The sequence below is a fragment of the Somniosus microcephalus genome, chromosome 13 (assembly GCF_052327205.1).
Source record: "Somniosus microcephalus isolate GS21.2 chromosome 13, FLI_Smic_1.0, whole genome shotgun sequence".
Lineage (NCBI taxonomy): Eukaryota > Metazoa > Chordata > Chondrichthyes > Squaliformes > Somniosidae > Somniosus > Somniosus microcephalus.
The window spans coordinates 25743670-25756610 of NC_140999.1; the positions used below are offsets into that span (position 1 = coordinate 25743670).

Here is a 12941-nt window from a genome sequence, read left to right on the forward strand (position 1 = left end):
GCTTACAGTTGAAGCAATTGAATGATACTGCACACAATGGGTGGATACTCAGAATTTACATACCCATATTTGTAACTTGTGACAGGCCACTGATAATTTTAAATGTTCATAATACGTATTTCCGTCCCTTTCCTGGCCTCACTGTCTCTGCCCATCCCACCCCACCCCACCATCCTCTGGCCACAATACAAGCTGAAGTAAATTTAGAAAGCTATTGTTGCAGAAAAGCCACAGGTTCCACCTTTGAAAAGGAGGGCAAGCACCACTCCTTATATTAACAGTGATTGTAAATAACCAGATTACTGATTAATAAAACGCCTTCCCAGCCCACGAGTTGGCTAAATTTTTGCAGCAATTCCCAAATGTGGCAGCAATGACTAATCCTCACTATAAGAAGCCTTATAATCTCTCTCCACTCATCACATTAAAAATTAAATTCACTTCAAGAAATCAAGCCACTAGTAATTTAAAATTTCTATCATGAGAACAATTCTCAAGTCAAGAAACCTTCAACATTTTCTGCTGGGGCAGGGAGAGGAAGGTGAATAAAGTTATCTGAATAACGTGAAGGTGAAATTCTATAAATATACAACGAGCTTGTGGTCATGTTACTGCTTTATGACAAACATGTCTTTAAATTACAAAATGCTTCTAAATGAAGAGTTACAAAGCTTTACAGTATTCAGACTGGAGCTTTATGCAAAAATAAAGATTGTTGAAATCAGAATATGACGACTGCCAAAATGCTTTTTGCAAATCTTATCCTCAAATGAAGCTGTGTCTGTACAACTAGCTTTTTATTATGGCGGTTTTTCAAAATCACATGACAAGATCTAATTTTGAAAGACAGGCATGGCATTCAAGGAATCTTGTCAACTTCTGCAAAGAATTCCTTCAGTAAATCTTCAGAGGTCCCATTGCAAATCAATGTTTTTTTAGGATTCCGCCATTGCACTACAAACAGGAGTTTGATGTTTAGAGATTATACTGGAGTTTTTGGAAATAGATGTATAACTGCAAGACTTGATCTTGCTGAGCTCAAGATAATTACTCATACGGAGCAAGCTTGACAAGCACACGGAACAATGCCACTTTAGTCTTCTGCACATCGTGAGACTTAAAGTATGCGACTTATCTGCACACACTTAGGTGGACAAATACCACCACCCAAGTGGAAAAAGTGACCATGATATGCAACTACTAACCTGTGTATTAAATTTGTCAGTGGTTCGATGAGTTTTTTCCCCAGCCGTGGCTCAAGCGGGGTAAGGGCTCCAAACTAACAGAAAAGTAGGTGTTAGAACAATATGACAAGCTTACTATAGCTGTACATATAATCAGCATTCACAATGTGACTTAACATTATCAGACAATTTGAAAATCTAACAAGTCTTGTACTAAGTACTGCCTTGAGCAGTTCAGCATCAAATATCACACGGCTCTACAATCCAGTTGGTTTATTTCCATAATAAAACTCAAGGTCACCAATATAACAGGACCAAAAAGAGCTGAACAGTCCATAAATAATTGGATCAAACTCATTTTAAAATCTGACAAATTAAATTGCGATTGCTAAAGGAACTGAATCTTCAGCACAATTCCTTTGGAATTATATTATTTTCAGTTTGCTTTGCAGAATCAGATTTGCTGGCATTTTCTCTCTTTACTGATATTTTGACGGTTTGGCCCCATCAGGAATCCTCTCGTTGAGGACTGCTATCGTATTCATATTTTGCCACAAGACGACTTTCCATGAGCTGCATAAAGAGCAGTTTTTGCCACAACACTCCAATTTGACCTACTGTGCATCATAGTTGGCTGTTCCCGACCCTCCTTACACATAACCCAAAACAAATTTTGAATTACCATGTAACCAGTGACACCAGCCAGGGTTTCAACCCAAAAACCCTTTTTGGAACTGTGGCGCATGTCCCCAACTTCACATTTTCAGAATTGTTCATGCCAAGTTCTGAAATCGGCACAGAAAAATATTTTCTGCAGGATGCGGACGTTGCCCATTTTTCCAAGTTTGTCAGGATTGAGATAAGTCACACCTTTGTGGGGGCAATAATTCTAATTATCCACGTGAAAACCCTGCCTCAGTGAATCCCAAGGGGAGCCAAATACTAAAATTCCCACATTCATAAATTATAACTATCTCAATCTGATCCGCTTTTAATTATGAACAGAAAATAGTAATGAACTATCTAAAACCTTACACAATCTGTGCCCGATAAAAAACATACTATAGACATGTCCTCTATATACTCCACCATGATCTCAAACAAGACTCAAACTCCCATTGACTAGATTAAACAGATCTTGCATTTAACTAAATTCCAACACCTTGAAGAGTTAGGTTTTCTGAAAAGTTAATCATCAACTTAACAGGATAAAAAAGTTCATAATGTTGTAAAATTTAGCAAGCAAGAAAACAATGGATGACTTCTGACCTACTCAAGAAGTACCATAGTTCACTAGAATGAAATAAGTTCTGCTATAGTTAATTAATGTTGCAAGTGCAATGCACAAAATTAAACTACAATATAATGACTTCGATTAACTACAAGTTAATAAATTACATTTTACTGCATCAGTAATTGTAGAACTAGTACATTACAACAACAACAACTTGTAATTACTGATGCAGTCACAAGCCAAATATAGTAAAGTCTTAATCGATGGTTAAAAAACAATTGTGTCAGATCCACCAGTTAACCACCAAAACAACAACTGTCAAATGGCCACAGCATCACAAAAAACAAATATTCCATCAAATCCTATGGGAAAACCTCAAAGTAAAACTGGGCTGGATCAAATTCGGTCTATTTTACCTAATCCATTTCCAAAAAGTTTTTTTGATGAACAGTTCATAGAAACTTACTAGTTTAATTATTTTAATGAGGACCCAGTTATTAGTTGATGATGTCATTAGCTTGAAAAACAATGGAGCGAGGGAAAGATAATTCTTCGGATTGCGTCGGGCAAGCTCACAGATAACATTCACGGCAGCAGACTGAACACCTGCAAGACAGACAGAGGTAACAGTCTACACTGAATGACCATAGCAAGCAACAACTTGAATAGTGGCCAGTTCTGATGTACATCACCTTTAACCTGTCCCTTGGAATATGTTCTTGGCCCTGTGCTAACTCAACAGTTTGTGGCTCTGTGCAGCACTTTTTTATTTATTAAAAAGGATCAATAAAGTATCTGTTGAGACATTTAAAAAAATATAAACTAGTGTGCAATATGAAATCAATGCAAAATTACTTCCATATGCTAATACATACTTGGGAATACTACAAGCATTGCAGAATTAGGGGAGTATTAGAGATCAATGCAAATGCTGTATAAATTTTATCCATCTCAAGTAGTTTGAAGTCAATTTTATGAAGTGCTGATTTAATAAATCAGAATGAGTCACTGTTCTAAATTTAAGCTAAAGTTGGGACTAAATTTTTAATAGAATCAATACATTCCTTAAAATACATAATTCAGCCTTATCTTCCTCTAGCATTTTAAATAAATAACAGCAGATACAATAGTGTTTTCAAATACTATTCCAGCAACTGAACTCTAAAATACAGTTGCATTGCTATGGATTCCTTTATCTACACTGTTGGTGAGTAAAATATTGCTACATAACAGAATCTGAAAATAACTTGTGCAATTACATGGGCACTGTTTGGTATCATGTCCTGTAAAAAACAACTGACCAGAATCTGGATCCTCCAGTTTCTCTTTAAGGCGTGGGAAGGCAGGTCGTAGGGACTCTGGGTATTTAAGGAACACCTTGTACATAATAAGAACGGCTTTCTTTCTAATGTAAGGCTTTGTATGAGACATCTGTGGACCAAAGCAGTGCATGTTGTTAGTGTACAAATGCAAGTACAGAGATCCAAAAAGGAATTCCTCTCAAGCACAAGCAAGTTTCAAATCGAAAACAACTCACCAGTGTCATGATGTCATTTGCCAAATCCCTGGCAAGATCTGGGGTAACAAAACAGGACAAACCAGTCAAAGCAACTCCAGTATCATACTGATTCGGGCTGCTGAGGTCCTGTAAAAATGGTAAAAACTTTCCATTAGAATTAAGAGTAATGTGACAAATGAAAAAAAGGTACAATTTTGTTTTGATTTTTCACCACATCTTACAATTAAAATTTTTTTTTAAACCCACATATCAACCATCTCTCAACTTACCTTACGAATCTGATTGGTTGTCAACATGATTACATCAGTCCCTTCATAAAAACACTGAGAGGCAGCCAGATACCCTATTCTCTGCAACAAAGGAGAAACACAGAATTAACAGAATCACAGACAATCCACAGTAAAGATTTCAGTGTATTTCACATCAGTACAAATCAGCATTTCTTGCAGTGATACCCATGTTCAAATCATCAATTAACTCATGGTTTAGATCAATTTAGAAGAACACAAACAGAACATGAATTTCTTTCAAGAAAAGTCAAGCTGGAAATAATTAGATATCCAGTGAGGAGAAGCAACTTACAGATCTAAATAAAGGCTCAGATTAAGACAGCAACTTGTTAAAATTGTGCTAATCCTGTTGACCAAAATGGTTTTAATTTAGAGTTTCAAAAGAAAACTGCACAACTGCAAATTCCCATCATTTACACACGCTGAAATAGTCAAGTTGAAAAATTCACTGAGCCTTAAAGCGATACTGTCCAAGGGGCGAGTAACTACAACAGGCCCAGCATTGAGCCATGACTGATCATGCTGAGACAGCAGCAAATTGAGCATTAAACCCAGGCCTAGATTGGGAAGTTAAATTGCCCAAAGTCAACATATCTGTTTGGAACCCTGAATGCCAGAGAAACTCTAACCCTAGGTTGGAAAATATCCACTTAATGAAGGGTGCCGGTCAGAACTTTGGACGTGCAAGGCAACATATGCACCCTTAGTGTCAACAAATACTGAAGGCTTACACTACAAGCTTCAAAATAGACAATTTTCTCCTATCTTATGATACAGATCCCATTTCCACCAGGACTCCTACCAAACAGCATCAAGACCCATTACTGTTTGCCTCTGTTCAACCAGCACCTCCCCATGACAGGAAGTGCCAGAACATGAAGCCCAACATGACCGGAGCACTTATAATTTGTGTAACAGGACGGTACTGTACCGAGAAGAGATTTCAAACATACCGGCAGACCTGAGTCTTGCTCATGAGTCGTCGTATGAGCTGCTTTATTAGGAGTAATATATCTGATGTAATGCAAAATAGATTATTCTATGGTATATCATTGGGTAAGTAAGAAATACTTGAAAAATGAATAGTGAATATATTACATTAGATATAGAAACTGAAAACAAATAAATGCAAAAGTTAGATTAGATTCTAGGTTTGCATATTCTGTAAATTCAGGAATAAAGTGAGTGCTGGTTTAAAATACATATCTAAGTACCTTCCATTTACATGCAGAGGGGTAAATTGGATGTAACACAATGTAAGGGCTATTACACAGAAATTTTAACATAACAGGCTGTTCAGCTCAATAACCCATTTTGATGTTTATCTACCACACAAGCTGTAGTCCTAATCCCATGCGCCCACTCTAGTCCCACATCCCTTCATTCACCTAGCTAAACTATTCTCAACTTTTAACATGTTCTGTGCTTCAATCCTTAATTTTTGGCAGGAGGTAGGGCACTGTGCAGAGTTCTAAGGATCTAGAAGCACAGGGGAGTGGAGGAGGAGGAGGGGCAAGAGCTACTGGAGCATTCAGGTTAGGTACCAAAGGGAAACGCCGAGACTGGAAGCAACGGAGAGTCTGATGACACTGGGGAGGGAGCCCCAGAGTTTCATGGCACTAGGGTGAGGGGCACTGCTGGCAAGTACAGCATTTGTACTGATTTTTGCATTTAAAAACTAGATTCTAGCCAGTGTCCAGGGCAAGGGAGGGTCAGGGAAGGGCACAGCTAATGACCAGAAATGGACCATTATCGTGGCTTGTGCTGGCAGTTTATGGCCAGGAATGGTCGGACAAATTGGCAGATACGAGTCAGGGTGGGAAAAAGGGTAGACTTGCATATTGCAATGGATGGTATTTTCTCGCTTGGTCTCAGTCTCTCAACTCCCTTTTGCCACCTCCCACTGCCAACATTTTCTGTCCTATTTCTCTCTCCCACCCAACCACATGATCTGAATTCTTGTGCTTTCTCCTTTCCTGCTTCTCTGCTCTCTGATTTCGCTCCTTTACCTACGTCCTCTTTGGTCTCACCCAGCAAGATACACAGGCCAGCATCATGGGAATAAGGGTAGATCTAGCCAGTCACAGGCCAGTTATCGTAGCCTCTGTCTAGTTTCACTATCTGTATCTTTCTCTCCCCTTTCAGTTTTCATCCCTCTCCCCTTCTCTATATTTTGGTCTTTTAAGGCTGCGAGAGGTTCTGGGTTGCAGGCTGGCATTGGGAAGTAGGTGGATATCCAGCCAAGGCTGCAGGCACCAGATGAGCACAGGCAATGACAGAGAGGCAAGGCAGCATGCACCATGATGGATGCATAATTTGAAATAACTACAAAAAAATAGAAATGTAATGAAAATTTAGACCAACCAACAATTTTGGAGGGAGTTGCAAGAGGCAATAGATGCCAGTTTAATAAACCTCACTCTGGTGGAGCATAGCACTATGTACCTTGGGGATATAAATCAGGAGCTGGGAAGACTCGGAGCTTAAAATATATATGGTGAAAGCTAGGCATGACGTGACTGTAACTACTACTTGCTGGAAGTACCAGAAGTGCATGTAATAGGCCAGACTTTTAATATTAGAGATATGGAGGAAGAATTTCCACTAGATTGCGCTGGTTAGCTGCACAATTTGCCTAAAATTGGCCAAACCAGCACAAAAGATCAAGGAATTTCAAGCGCAAGTTGTGTTTCCGCAATTTTCCCTTTGGTTTCAAAAACATGGTGCTGGAAGCCAGCCCCGCCCACAAATTGAATTAATGAGCATGGCGAGTTTCTGCTAATTGCACTCGTTTGCAGCCCTTCGAGGAGGCTCTTACAATCGAGTTTTTTTTTAAGGCGCAAAGGCACTAAAAGGCATCTTTTAAATATTAAATATTTAATTTACTAAAGAACTAACTAGTGTACACCAGTGAAACTAGTAAGTGCTTCTGTATAGATTTCTAAAGTCATTTTCAATTATTTGAAATCGTGTTACCCACGTGCTGGACTAGAGACTCTTTAAAAAGGCTTATTTTTTGTGATAAATCCATTTTCAGCTGTATTAATAGAACTGCACCAGGTTAACGTTCTGATTAAATCAAGAATTTTTTTTAACACAAGTTAAAAACATCAATTAAGTTCTAAAACGCTGTGCAGGTTCATGGAAGATTTTACGTTTGTGGTTATGCAAATGAGTTTGAGCAGAAACTTGAACCATAACTTCACTTGGAGAAAAACAGTGCAATTTGTGCCCGGATTGCTGATTGCACTCAAAGCGGGAACGCTAACCTGTGGTGTTGAGTCAATCTCAAAACATAACCAAATCAAGAGGATGACTGCCAAAATTTGACAAGCGGATTTAACAGCACAAACAACTCTTCCAAATGGGAAAGCAACAGCTGTACTGCTGCTGCTGCTAACAGATGAAGGGGGGGGGGGGGGGGGGGGGGAGACTGGGATTTCAACAGTATGGGACTAGCAACAATCCTTTTGAACTACTCTTCCCCCCCCCCCCCCCCCCCCACCACTGGACAATGAGACATGTAGGAGGATAAATAAGCGAGGATCAATGTGGTAAAATAAAGTTAAAATACGTATGGCGGTGTATATAAAATTTCCCCATTGCCAGTATTTGTAAATCTCAAGCCGAATTCCCAGCATAAAAACACATGCTAATACAATGTTTTGGCAGTTCCTAGCTGTCTAATTGGCAAGAGAACTGCAATTTATATCAATATAATATACTACTTAGGTTGTGCATTCATCTACCAAACCACTGTATAGATAATAGAATAAAAGGCACCCCTACCTTGAATGTAAACTTTGATGAACTCATTACTTCTATAATGTTGAACGCAGCCCAGCTGATGTCATAACCCAGCATTTGCAGCTGTAGTGGGGGGAAAAAACATTTTAAAAACAGAACTGTACTATAATTGTGTTATTTATCAGATAGAGGTTTTCATTGATGTGAATACCTAAGAAGGAAACAACAAGGGGATACTTTCAATATATTTCAATTCCCTCAGGTTTCCTACAGAATTCTTTTTTGAAAAAGAAAAAACTACACGAAGCAACAGCCTGCCAAAAGGCTCCTCTCCAGAATCCTACAATTCAGTGTCAGTCTCAGCTTTGCACCAATGATAAACTTGTTCAATGTGAATCAGGTGTCGAGCCTCGAATTGACTCCAGAGCAAAACGAGCAGAGACTCCCTCCTCCAGGGTGGGTCACTCTGCTTCATTAATGTTACCTTCAAGCCCTAGCTCTAGACTCGGTGCATTTATGGTATAATTACGGCGATGGTACAAAGCAAAACCCCCAACACTGCATGAAAGCAGAAGATAAGATGACAGGATCTGCTTTGGTAATAACAGAAAATGCTGGAAAAACTCAGCAGGTCAGGCAACATCCGTGGAGAGAAATTGGAGTTGACGTTTCGGGTTGAACCCTTCTTCAAAACTGGAAAGAAAAGAAAATAGATCGAAGGCAGGGCTGCGATCGGACAAAAGAAGTAAAAGAGACAATAAAAGGTATTCAGAATTAGAGGAGATGGTAATAGGCTGAGATTAGGTGTGAAGTGTACTGGCAGCGCAAGAGATAGCTGCCAGGTGTGAGAGAAACAAAAGGAAAGGGGCTGGGGGGGGCGGAAAAGGAGTGGAAAAATTACAAGAAAAAATGTAATAGGGGCCGAGGTTATGATCTGAAATTGTTGAACTCGATATTGACTCTGGAAGGCTGCAGAGTGCCTAATCGGAAGAGGAGGTGCGGTTCCTCGAGTTTACGTTGAGCTTCCATGGAACAATACAAGAGGCCAAGGACGGTGAGGTCCGACTGGGAATGGGGCGGTGAATTAAAATGACAGGCGACCAGAAGCTCAGGGTCACCCTTACGGACTGAACGGAGGTGTTCCGCAAAGCGGTCACCCAATCTGCGTTTGGTCTCCCCAATGTAGAGGAGACCGCATCGTGAGCAGCGAATACAGTATACTAGATTGCGAGAAGTACAAGTAAATCGCTGTTTCACCTGGAAGGGGTGTTTGGGGCCCTGGACAGTGGGAAGGTATAGGGGCAGGTGTTACATCTCCTCCGCTTGCACGGGAAGGTGCCAGGCGAAGGGGAAGAACTGTTTGGGGTGATAGAGGAGTGGACTAGGGTGTCTCGGAGGGAGCGGTCCCTACGGAATGCTGAAAGGGGAGGGGAAGGGAAGATACGTTTGGTGGTGGGATCACTTTGGAGGTAGCGGAAATGCCGGAGGATGATCCGTTGAATGTGGAGGCTGGTGGGGTGAAAGGTGAGGACAAGGGGAACCCTATCGTGGTTCCGGGGAGGGAGGGGCAGGGGTGAGGGCAGAAGTGCGGGAGATAGAACTGACACAGTCGAGGGCAGTGTCAACCACGGTAGAGGGGAATCCTCGGTTGCGGAAAAAGGAAGACATGTCTGAAGCACTGGTGTGGAAGGTGGCGTCGTCGCAGATGATATGGCGGAGACGGAGAAACTGGGAGAATGGAATAGAGTCCTTACAGGAAGCGGGGTGGGAGGAAGTGTACTCCAGGTAGCTGTGGGCTTGTAGTGAATATTGCTCGATAACCTAACCCCAGAGATGGAGACGGAGAAGTCGAGGAAGGGAAGGGAAGAGTCAGAGATGGACCATGTGAAGGTGAGGGAAGGGTGGAAATTGGAGGCAAAGTGAATGAAATTGTCAAGTTCGGGGCGAGAGCAGGAAACGGCACCGATACATTGATGACTATCAGAAAAACCCGAAATGTCAACTCAAATTTCTCTCCATGGATGTTGCCTGACCTGCTGAGTTTTTCCAGCATTTTCTGTTGTTATTTCAGATTTCCAACATCTGCAGTATTTTGCCATCGTATTCTGCTTTTGTAATATTTAGCAGGTGCTGGCGCGTTTGTGGAGGGGTGGAGGGGGGGGGGGGGGGGGGAGTAGAACAATTTCAAATAGTTGATATTTAAACAACATTTTGAATGCTAATTGCACCTCAAGGTGTACAAAACATAACACAGCTATGCTATAATAATCTTAGAAGTGGCACACAAGTGCAAACACTTTACCAAAGGACATGATTTATTCCAGTTGCATTGACATTAACTTTACAAAAATACATATTACCAAGCTCTTGGTACAATTTATTCAATTTTATTTGCGTAGGACATTTGTCAAATATATGACAGTGTACTTACATATGCAAGCTTGATGACTGCATTGGCCTTGACAGCAATATTATCCTGCTTCAGCTCGTGTTTTATTTCATCAATACATTGTGAAATGTATTTGGCCTGAAAACAATTAAGAAATATCAGCAACCACTGAGCGGTTAAACAAAACTCGGGGCTTTTCCAGTTTTATTTTGAAAATAAAACAGGAAAAGCTACCAAGAGTGATTATTTTATTTGAAGTACACAGATTATAAAATGACGCATTTGCATTAGCGAACCGCATGTGACCATTCCAACCACGGCTTGTGCAATCTAAGGGCACGACTATCCATCCCGAGAGAGACAGAAGTCCAAATTGAGAGGGACTAAAAAAACAAATCTGATTTATGAGGGAAACATGATGAAACAACTGATATTCTGTGGCGGGCACTGGTTACTGAAGTCACTGTTGTAATGTATAACTGTATTCTTAAGGCCATCCGTAAGTGAAGTTTGTTTTAGTTCAAGATGCAACAATTAAAGATTTTCAGTCCATGTTTACTGGGTTTCTGCAGCTCACGTTCCAGACCCAACACCACGGTCGCCACATAAGGCTGGAAAAGCATCCCAGCCTATCAATATTTGCAGGGGAGTGGGACACAAGTTCACATTTGTAATTCTTCCTCTTTTGACTTCAGCTGAAGCAAGAGGTCGCAGAATGAGGAAGTGTGCAATGTTGGCTTGTGCCTGGTGGTCAAACTAGTTAGTCAGATACCCACCATCCAAAGGATAAATGCAGAGTGGATTATGCCCGGGAGGAGAGCGATGGGAGACGAAGAAGAAAAAACATCATTTGAAGTGAATGCAAAGGATTGGCAGTTAATCTACATCTGGAATTGTTTTTAAAAATCAACTGTGGGAAAAATCACATATACATATGAGGAGATGAAGCTTCCTCTGGGAGACAATTCTCTATTAAAAAAAGGATTCCCCCATTTTAGAATCTTCAGTTTCACATTGAATTTGCAGGATACATAGTCGGGAAGGGAGCAAAGCAAGACCCCCTCCCACCCACCCTATTTTTATTTTGCCACCTGTGTGACAGCCTCCTCAGTCCACTGTTAGCCATGATGATCCTTGAAATGTGGTGACAATCTGGAACTCGGGTTGTGATTATTACTGCTGCACACCACTTCTAAATTACCTCTCTCAAAAGATGACTCACCATGTTAAAAAAAAAAGTCCTTCAGGCAGCAGTGAGAATGATGAATCATTTCCAGTAATGGCTTTATACTGAACGTCATATGCTGCATGTTGAAAATTACTTTCATATCCTGAGACTACATGTTGGGAGATACTGTTCCCCAACACCCCTTCTTGATACTGAATAAAACTAACCCAAGAACAATGGTAATTAGTTACAAATAAAATGTTAGATTTAATTTCTTAGACAGAGTTATGTTCTTTGGAAGAGCACAAAAATGTAAAAATGTCCACAACAACGCGCATTTATATAGCAATATGTACTTGTTTCTTAAATTATTGGAGTGGTGATAAAATAAGGGAAATTTACTCACATGACAAATTAAGGAAGTTCACTGTTTTATGCGAAGAGCAGAACAGTAAATCCTTGTAATTAATTAGGTTTTTGCCTTATTTTTGCTTTCTGCATGTGAAAATTCTTACAAAATACCATTAAATTGAAAAAGTCTGGAAGAATTTTCACATGGTATAGACAAGAATAAATAACACATTTTGTAGTACAGACAACCCACACTCATTTGGAACGAGACATGATTTTAGTTTGAAAGTTTAACCTATTTTGATTTCACATTAAAAAAACTAAATACTGTTCCACAAGTAATTGGAGTATAAATGTGCAGGTTAATGAGTCTGTGTCACAATTTTTAATCATCGGTCTCACTTGAAGTGCATTTACAGTCGAGCTTTGTACTGACACTGCAGTTGTAGTGAAAATGCTGCCTGAGTTCAGAGTCAGGGTCCAATCCAACATTGCCAAATGGACACGCCAGTCAGTTTGGACCCCAAGACCGGATATATACTGCATACGTTTAGCACCCATGCAAAGTCCAAACCACCACAGTGTGGCATTAACCGCAGTATAAATGGTACATTAGCTTCCTTGCGCTTTACAGCGCTGTTAATTCGAGAGTAATAAGATTAAAATAAATGCACGATATGGCACTTAAAGTCCATTTTGTTATCAGATTACAGGCAACAAGTCAAAGAATAGATCTGAAAGAATAGACTAAAAATCATAGGTGAGCCAATTCCTCATGTTGAGAATTACTGTGACGTATTACATTTTCAGTTGAATGCAGTAATTAAATCTGATGCTACACCTATTTAATAGCTTGTTCAATTGTCAGATTTATATAATTTGTTCAGGTACGGCGACTTGTACATTTGTTCATTCACCAGAACTGCCTCTTAGAGCTTGAAACATTTTGGGGACAGTAGGCTATCATGATACTTGAGGCACTGTAACGTGGAGATTCCTTACCAGTTTGGCCTTTGGTTTCATTTATCATGGCCCGTAATTTCCGATCGGAGGCTTCCT

At 40.1% G+C, this 12941-nt stretch overlaps 1 protein-coding gene across 5 annotated transcripts in view; it reads right to left on the reverse strand.

Moving 5' to 3' along the window:
• The window catches only part of ap3d1 (adaptor related protein complex 3 subunit delta 1), an 87708-nt gene that overhangs the window by 48386 nt on the left and 26381 nt on the right, over nucleotides 1–12941 (reverse strand). For all 5 annotated transcript variants that reach the window (XM_086004657.1, XM_086004658.1, XM_086004659.1 and 2 more), the window contains exons 2-8: nucleotides 10406–10501; nucleotides 8017–8097; nucleotides 4207–4287; nucleotides 3956–4063; nucleotides 3720–3849; nucleotides 2885–3024; nucleotides 1206–1279 (exon numbers count right to left, since the gene is read on the reverse strand). In XM_086004657.1, the coding sequence (XP_085860783.1) occupies nucleotides 1206–1279; nucleotides 2885–3024; nucleotides 3720–3849; nucleotides 3956–4063; nucleotides 4207–4287; nucleotides 8017–8097; nucleotides 10406–10501 (710 nt within the window). The remainder of the gene's footprint in view (nucleotides 1–1205; nucleotides 1280–2884; nucleotides 3025–3719; nucleotides 3850–3955; nucleotides 4064–4206; nucleotides 4288–8016; nucleotides 8098–10405; nucleotides 10502–12941) is intronic.